This window comes from Podarcis filfolensis (assembly GCF_964270895.1).
Source record: "Podarcis filfolensis genome assembly, chromosome: 14".
Classification (NCBI taxonomy): domain Eukaryota; kingdom Metazoa; phylum Chordata; class Lepidosauria; order Squamata; family Lacertidae; genus Podarcis; species Podarcis filfolensis.
This window is the reverse complement of record NC_139616.1, coordinates 9,825,955-9,835,256: the sequence shown is the minus strand read 5'-3', so window position 1 is coordinate 9,835,256 and position 9,302 is coordinate 9,825,955. Positions and strand designations below refer to the sequence as shown.

The window sequence follows — 9,302 nt, the reverse complement described above, 5'->3', positions numbered from 1 at the left end:
CCCTAAGGAAAAGATCCCTAGAGAGTGCTGGAAGGTACGAAAGGAATGACTCTCCACCCTCGACATACACAAAGCAGGGTTTTTTTTGTATTTTTTATAATAAGTGAATGTTCTAAGCCACTTTGGGTACCGCTCACTGTGGAAAGGCAGCATATAAACTCAACTAATTATATGGCGTTAGATGCTGATGAAAAGAGGCAGTTTTGAACTCTCATTTCTAAGGGCATGCTGTGTCCAAATAAAACAAAATAAAAGTTCCATACAGACAGAGCCATATCCAAGAAAGTCATTCTATTAGCACAGGGGTGAGGAAGCTCTGGTCCACTGCTCAATCTTGGCTCACCAGGGGGTGCAAGTTGGCCTGTAAGGTCATTTCCCCCAAACCATACCCACCTGTCCATCAGCTGATGACATTGGGTGATGTCGGATGATGGGCAAGAGGGATGGGGTTCAATCCTGCTGCGTGGCACTTTGGCAGAACATTCCCTACAGCCACCAGGATTGAATCCTTTCCTTATCAGCCGATGAGCAGAGAGTGCAGCTCTGCAGTGCTCTGCTTTGACACAGATCAGCTTGGACAGGTGGGTGGGACCACACATCCTTTAGTCACCTGATGTCATTGTGGTGTCAGAAGATTGACAGGTGGATGGTCCCTCATCGTCTAGTACCATCTTCTCTTAGACTTCAGGTGGCAGAATGTCTTGAGCAGACACTGCATGCCTGCACATGTGTGTGTGTGTGTGTGTGTGTACACAAGTACAGACATGCAGATTGATCTATGCAGCTAGTAGAATAAGGACATCGGAGAGTGAGTTGGTAAAATGGAGTGTACCACTCCAGACTGCAAGTGGGTGGTACCAATGTGTTGGTATGGTTAAAAAACACACAGACCTTTGTTCATGTTGAGCATTAGCATACGAGGAACTAACTGGGAAGAGATCCGTACAAGCATGCACTAGCTGCTGAGTGAATTGCTGGAGAATTTGGACCAATGACATTGCAGTATGCGGATCAGCAGAATCTCCAACCGCTTGCTGCACCCCAAGAAGCAGGAGGCCCCAGAGAAACTGCCTAAGGCTGCACATATGCCATACATTTAAATAATAATAATAATAATAATTTTTTTATTATTTATACCTCACCCTCCCCAGCCAAGACTGGGCTCAGGGCGGCTAACAACCAATAATAAAAACAAGTTGATTAAAATACAATTTAAAAAGATTAAAATACAGCATTAAAACATTAGGATGCAGCCTCTTCACAGGAGGAGAAAGGAAAAAGAAAGAGGGGGAGGGAATCAAACTGATTCTTAATGTCCTCCGTGACTTAAAGCATGTGACTTAGTTGGTTAAGGGCGCTGTGAGGGGTAAATTGCAGATTCCAGGATTCATGTGCTTTAAATATATGGAGTGCATGCAGCCTAAGCCTCAATTGGCTTGGTTTTTTTCCTTTCTAATAACACCAGTGAGGAGGAGGAGGAGGAAGAGCGGAGCAAGAAAAAGGTGCTGGCCATGAAAAGGGGCTCAGAATCCTCATCTGAGGAGGGCAGCCCATCCGAGAGCAGCTCGTCGGAGTCTGATTCTGGCTCCGAAGCAGAGGAACCCCACTTGGAGAAGGAAGTGAAAAAGAAAAGGACGGTGAGTAGCGTGGGGTCATGAAATCTGTCAGCTCCGGTGTCTTTTTGGTGCAGCCACTAAGCTTGGTCAGTCCTCATTGGGCAATTTTATGGGCTTGCACCTTTCTAAGAATGATTTCTTCCCCCGAGCCTGTTCAGGCCTCCCTTACTGGCAAAACCTATTTGGTGTTTCACAACTTTCTGACTAGTTGCAGGACCTTAGCCAGACCTAGCAGAGTAAACGCAGAATCCACGGAAGCAATTGGCTACTTGGCTGCAGACAGGATAGACGAAGCAGGAACCAGGAACTGGTAGTTAGGTGTTTATTATATACAGTGGACTATTTACAGGAACAGAACACAGATCTTTTGCTAGCTCTCTCTGACACGACTCACAACTCCTACACTGACACACAAAACTCTGAACACTGAACTAACACATTCCAGTTGGTAGGCCATTAATTATCACTCCCTTGAGAGAGCTTGACCAATCAGGGAGTTGTCTCCATGTCTCTGTTATCACCAGGCAGACTTACTCCTTCACATGACCTTCTGGCTGTCTGCCAAACCTTAATTGACTCTGTGTGAGTAGCTGCACGTACACAGTTTCCCAACACCCCTTTTGTGCCTGGATGGTGCTGTTTTGGCTGTATGAGGACTGGCACTCAAAGAATCAGAGTTGGCTATTAGTAGCATATAATATGTTGGCTTCAAGTGGCAGGTGACATGGATATGAAGAGTGCTGTGCCTGGCAGAATTAACTGGGTTTAGGACTGACTGTGCCAATGCAGAAAACACAAAAGTTAACGGTTTCCTAATTTTTCCTCTGTCTTGTGTTTCAGCCTCCCAGCAGCAGGCCTGCTCCAAAAGCCCCCAAGAAAGGGGTAAAGGAGATTTCCTTGCTCGACCTGGATGACTGTAAGTATTGCCCCCTTAACAGTTTCCCCCTTCCCAGGAAACACTGGGAATTGTAGCTCTGTGAGGGGCATAGGGGTCTCCTAAAAACTCTTAGCCCCCTTAAGAAATTACAGTTCTCAGGATTTTCTGGGGGAAGCCATGATTGTTAAAAGCGTAATGATACTGCTTTCAACATATAGTGTGGATGGGGCCTAAAAGTTCACCTGGTGCCACTGGTTTCAAGAATTAGCACTATTTTTGTTTCTGAGTATTTAAAATAGTTTTGAATCATTCATTTCATAGTTGTAAACCTCTTAGAAGCCATTTTGCCCTGTAAGTGGCATGTAAACAATAAAATAAATGAACATTCATGGTCAGAATCACAGGGCATGTTCAGGAGCTTAACCCAGTGTTTCTCAAATTTGGGTCCCCAGCTCTCTTTGGACTACAACTCCCATCATCCCTGACCACTGGTCCTGCTAGGTAGGGATGATGGGAGTTGTAGTCCAAAAACAACTAGGTACCCAAATCTGAGAAACACTGGGTTTAATTTATTCCCACCATACCACGGTCCCAGAAAAACTCTTCCCCTTCCCCTGACATTGCTCAGGACAGATGCTGTAGTTGACCCCTTCTGCACTTGGGGAAATAATTTCCATTTTAATGGCAGATTCGAATCCTAAGATTACAGAAAAATGCAGCCAAGGATCTTGCTTTAGTCAAAAACATATTTTTAGAAAACCATTTCTGCTTATTCGTGGGTTTTGTCATATTTTGCTTTTAAAAGGTACAACTTGTGTGCAGGTATATTTAGTCCTCCTCACTGCTGAGGCTCTCTTGATAAAGCTTATGCTGTGTTTGGTGCCCATGGCCTGTAGACCAAATAAGCTGAAACCCGGATTAGCTATTGACACCAAAAACTCCTGCGTTAAATAGCAGCTGGGAAGTGGAGAGGTTTGCATCAAGGACACAGTGTGGGCGACAGGCTTGACACACCTGCAGCTTTGATCCTGATTTGGGGGGTGGATGGGGAAAAGTGTCATGATAACTATTTTTAGAAGAGCAAAAGCAGACAAATTAAATGCATGCATGCCTCCTCTAATTTGGAAATGGGATGTAGTTCTCTGGTGCTAGAAGATCCCAGATTTAATCCTCAGCATCCCCAGGTAGGTTAGGGCTGGAAACATTCTTCTTGGATATGCTTGGAGAGGGAGCTGAGCTAGGTGGACCAATGATCCGACTTGCTATATGGCAACAAGTTTCTGTGTTGTCCTGAGATGGGTCTGAATAATCGTTTTCAAAGAAGGTCACCTGCTGTGAATTCACTCTGTGTCCATTGTCACTGAGAGGAAAGAGATGCAGCAGGTGATTACTTCTTCTGAGGTCAAGCTATGCTTAGCAAGTCTGTCTGCAACTGGATCACTCAACGACTCCTGGTAGAGAGAGGCAACTGTTACACTGCAGCATATTGGAGCCTCATAGGGACCCATGCTTAAATTCATGTTCTGTGCTCCGGCCAAAGTTTTGGAATGACTGCTTTACAGGTTGCCATTGAGCAGGTGATCTGTCCATGGTGCTGGAGAGACTTTTTTGTATACCCCGTGTGTGTGTGTGTGTGTGTGTACGAGCATCTGACTCTAAGCGCTTTTATAGAGCAGGTCTTGTTGACTTGCCATTCTCTCTTCCCAACCCAAATTGTGAAAGGTCCAGATCTAGAAGTTCATTAACGCCTTTGTTTCCTGCTTCTCTGCCCCACAGTCACACCCCCTCCCCCACAGCCAGTTGCCTCCAGCCCCGCAGTTTCCACCAGCCTAGTGACCGACCTTGAGGGCCTCACCCTGACTGACACTTCTCTAGCGGCTGCTGTAAGTGATCTCAGTTTATTTACATCTCTCCTTCAATTTATCTGTCTACCTTTTTAGATCTTCTCTTTCCTCCAAGAAGCTCGCAGAATGTACGATTCTTTCTTCCATCTGTTTGACAACAACCCTGTGAGGTAGATTTGGCCTAGAGAGTGTGATTGGCCTAGGCCCTAGGCCATCCAGTGAGCATCACAGTTCAGTGGGAATTTGAACATAGCACTAACATAATGCTACGTGAATGTTCCAGCAGCTCTCCCTCTCCTTCCCCTCTCCCAACAACCCTCTAAATATCTTCCAGGTGTCCTCCCAAACCTTTGGAGCAGATTTGGAGTGTGTGTAGGGTGAACATAAGGGGAGGAAAGTGAGGGACACTGTTGCACAAGTGGAAATCCTTGCACTGATGGGATGAGTTAGTTGGATACTGTCCTATTCCACGATGGTTCTTTTTTTGTTGATAGGACCTTAAATGATATTTTTAGGGTGCAGGACCTGATAATTATGTGGCTGGGGAAAGCTAGAGGCCTGTGGTACGTTTCCTTAGCTGTCTTTGTCAGGAAAATAAGTCTCCCAGGTGTGCTGTCCAAGATCTGAAGTGGCTAGTATAAACTATATGGGAATTTTATAGCTCACTGATAAGAGTGCACATTTTTTAAACAGAAGGTCCTGGGTTCAATATTTGGCATCTCCCAACTGGGCTAGGAAACCCTGGTGAGCCATTGCCAGTAGTGTAGGTAAATGCTGAACTAGATGGGCCAATGATATGGCTCAGTATACGGCAGCTCCTTGTGTTCCTGTGCAAGAAACATGATTGGCCACGGCTGTGCTGTGCTCTGGCAGCTGCCACGCTGCCTTCCAGTGAGAACTGCACTGGATGTTCCCAGCTTTTGATTTCTAACTTTATACATTTTATTATACATTTATACCAAGAAGAAAGTAGCATTCAAACAAAAAAATAAAAACGGAATGTAGGAAAGGGAAATATGATGTTTTGACCATATAAACTAGAAATACCAATATATACTAAATGGCCAACTGTGATGCATAAATTTCAAGAAAGGCTGACCAAATGCTTCTTGTATTTCTGTTAATTGTGCTTATGTTGATATGGTGCCACTTCAGATAAGGAGAGGGAGTGCAAATCATTAACCCATTCTTGTATGGAAGGTGACATTTCCATCCAGATTAGAAGCTGTTAAAGTACCTCTTTTTTCCCTAAGGGGATTTAGGAAGGCGCATCTGGTTCCTTCTTGGGCTTCCTCCTTTCTTTCATCCAGCCTCTCCTCATTGCACTTTAGCCTGCCTGAATCTCCCCATTTCTTCCTTCCTTCCTCCCCTGCTTTGCAGATGATCAGTCCTGTGTTTGGCGCTGTGAAGACGTATGAGCTGCTGCATCGCATGACAGGAGAGGGGCTGTCTGTCGAGTATTACTTCAGCCGACAGCCTTTCACCCCTGATTCCCGCATGGTGGCTGTGCAGATCCAGATCTCCAATAACACCGCTGCTGAGGTGAAGAACATCCGTGTGAATGAGCCCAAGCTGCTCTCAGGCATGCGTGTCCAGGAGTTCAAGGAGATCGGTAGGATCTATGTGAGCATGGGTACATGCATGCGCTTGGGATTCAGCAGGCAGCCGTGCTCTTTGCTGGCTCCTTCTGGGGTAGTCAGTTGGGTTTGAGAATGTTACCTACCCCCTAGCAAGCCTAGCTGATACTTATTTATATATTTTATTCCATTTATATCCTACCTATTATAGCCTACCTATTCTCCAGGGTGGCACTGTGGTCAAAACCACAGAGCCTAGGACTTGCCGATCAGAAGGTCGGTGGTTCGAATCCCCGCAACGGGGTGAGCCCTAGCTAGCAAGACCAGTGGTCAGGGATTATGGGAATTGCAGTCCAAAAACAGCTAGAGACCAAAGTTTGGGAAACATTGATTTAAACCATAGGCTTCCAGTACAGTTCAGTACAGTTCCAGGACGTGGGTGGCGCTGTGGTCTAAACCACAGTGCCTAGGGCTTGCCGATCAGAAGGTCGTCGGCGGTTCGAATCCCCATGACAGGGTGAGCTCCCGTTGCTCGGTCCCTGCTCCTGCCAACCTAGCAGTTTGGAATCATGCCAAAAAGTGCAAGTAGATAAATAGGTACTGCTCCGGCGGGAAGGTAAATGGTGTTTCTGTGCACTGCTGTGGTTTGCCAGAAGCAGCTTAGTCATGCTGGCCACATGACCCGGAAGCTGTACGCCGGCTCGCCAATAAAGCGAGATGAGTGCCGCAACCCCAGAGTCGGCCACGACTGGACCTAATGGTCAGGGGTCCCTTTACCTTTATTCTCCAGGGATCTTGAGGTAGCTTATGTGTTTCTCATGGTTCTATCTCTCATTTTATCCTCACAACAACCCTGTGAGGTGGGGGGAGAGAGACTGACGGGCCCAAAGTCACTCACTGAGCTTTGTGGCTGAATGGGGGTTTAAACTCTGGTCTCTCAGGTCCTAGTTCAACACTCTAACCACTACACCATGCACTAGTCTGTGTGTGTCTCTTGTGGTTAAAACCACTACTGTTTGGCTTGGGGGAAAGAATCACAACAGCATAGGAGTTGGGCCATTTCCCTTTTATGCTAGCCTCTGGGCCATTCGGAACAGCAACATTGGCACTGTTTCTAAAGTTCAGGTGCGAGTGCCGTCGCACCAGAGGGAAATATCTGCAGACTTGCAGGAAACCAGAAGTTTTCAGAAGTGCAACCCTATCCCCCCAAACCCACTAGGAGGCTGATCCTCAAAAATCAGCCTAGTGATGACTCAGCGCGTTCAGTAGCCATAGAAAGCATTGACTGACATTTGGGTGAAAATGGGGTTTGGAATGGAGTGCCCAGACTTTTTGTCGCAGGACCAACATGTATTTCTTAATGAAACTGGAGGGGTTGTTGAACCCACCCTAAGGTACTTTGGAGCCTCCTGGTGCAAGGTGCGAGATGGGGGCAATCCTAACATCTCACTTGGGTCCTTTTCTCCTGGGCTTGCAGAGTCTTTGGCACCTGGTGAAACAGTCAGTGTTGCTATGGGCATAGACTTTTGTGACTCGACCCAGGCAGCCAGCTTCCAGCTCTGGTGAGTACCTCTTCTCCTTCATTTTGTGCAAAGCAATGACTGTTCTCAGCAATGAGCAGACCAAAGCATCTCCACCATAATAGAATAGCAGGAGCTCTGCTCTGCTCTCAAGAGTACAAGAACTCCATACCAGCAATATTTTGCCATTCTCTCCGCTAGCTTCATGTCTACCTTGCCCTTGCTACCTCACTGATAGGTCGATCCTTTCTGTGCTACAAGATGAATGTTGCTGCTACTAAATAATAATAATATTTATACTTCTACTTGTTTGTTTGTTTGCAGCAGGTGGGGGTGTATGAGAGAGCTCCCTGCAGGTCACCTTAGTCAATGGGCTGCATGTCATGAATTCTACTCATATTGATCCAGAGCAGATTCCAACATATAGTTAGCAGAGTAAAAACTTAAACACATTGCAAGGTTCCCAAAAAATAGATCAGAGGCAGTTAATACTTCATCCAGCAGAGCTTTACTGCTCCTGAAGGCAAATGAGCATCATGGTTACAAATCCAATACATTCAGGTTTGGCACTGTCCATAAGGAATCCAGTTGCAGTAGACTTAATTTAAACTTGCATTAACTTACAATAAGATTAAAACCCTAACACGAAGCATACTATATACAGAACGCCACACCAGAAGGAAAGATAGAAAGTGAAACCCAGGCTCCTTCTGGCCCTAGTTTTATATTCAGCATGACCTTGACAGAAAGAGATAACAGAACCAAATTAAGCCAGCTGTACTCAGCTTCTCTGAAGGAATAACCCAAACATCATGAACCTGCAGCTTGTCTCTGGGCAGAATAGAAACTTGCGTTTCAGCTAGAAACTTCCAGCTTGCACCAGTTTCTTTCACACAGAGAAGCTTCCAGAACCCTCTTGAATTACTTCCAATAGGAAAGATTTCCACACATCAGATCAATACTTTCCGTACCAAGAAATGCAAAGTGACACTGTGATATGCTTTGGTTTTACTTTCTTGAAAATTAAATTTAAATCTGCAGACTAGAAGGAGGCCTGCAAAAACAGATAACTTATCTGTTGTCTGCTTCTTATAGAGTGGGAGGGAGACTGACTCATGCAAATACAAAGAGGCAATGAGTCCCACATTTAAGGAGCTGCCACCAAAAATGGATAGATGTGTGAGACCACAGACACAACATTTTGGTTTAAGTTAGAGATTGCTATGCAGAGCAATAAAAGAGCAATTTGAAGTTTAAAAAAAGATAAACAGGGGAACAAAATACAAGTGTTTGAAAGTAAGATTTTAAAACGATCTCAGGAAGACAGAGGAAGACAATTCAAGGACGGAAGACGGGGAACATGGCCATATCCGTGGAAACTGGTGGCTGCTGAGACTGGAGTGGGTTGCACCCAACAAAGTCCAACTCAGAGTAGACCCATTTGAATTAATGGGCCGAGTTTAGATGTGTCCATTACTTTAAATGGGTCTACTCTGAATAGGTCTAATACTGGATACAATCCAATGACAGACAGAGCCAGTTAATTCTAAGTTTTGCCTTCCTTCCTCTTCCTATTCCCTGCCCAAGGTCTATAAGGGCAACAGGAAGGAGCTGACAGGCAGTGGCCACCTGTTGGACTGGTTGCAAGTAAAAAGGCAGGTAGATGGGGGAATGGTTGAGGTTAGTGGGCCAGTGCCCCATTTGCCCTAAAGGCCATCATGAGTAGGAAAGGTAAGATAACTAGCCGAGGGTACAATAGCTGCAGGATAGATTACAGTGGTACCTCAGGTTAAGTACTTAATTTGTTCCGGAGGTCTGTTCTGAACCTGAAACTGTTCTTAACCTGAAGCACCACTTTAGCTAATGGG

The 9,302-nt window shown here is 45.5% G+C and overlaps 1 protein-coding gene across 1 annotated transcript in view; it reads left to right on the top strand.

The window, feature by feature from the left end:
- The window catches only part of AP3B2 (adaptor related protein complex 3 subunit beta 2), a 55,010-nt gene that overhangs the window by 36,515 nt on the left and 9,193 nt on the right, over positions 1–9,302 (top strand). Inside the window, exons 21-26 of the mRNA XM_083584550.1 lie at positions 6–34; positions 1,466–1,637; positions 2,457–2,532; positions 4,270–4,376; positions 5,718–5,949; positions 7,392–7,476. Of these exons, the coding sequence (XP_083440676.1) occupies positions 6–34; positions 1,466–1,637; positions 2,457–2,532; positions 4,270–4,376; positions 5,718–5,949; positions 7,392–7,476 (701 nt within the window). The remainder of the gene's footprint in view (positions 1–5; positions 35–1,465; positions 1,638–2,456; positions 2,533–4,269; positions 4,377–5,717; positions 5,950–7,391; positions 7,477–9,302) is intronic.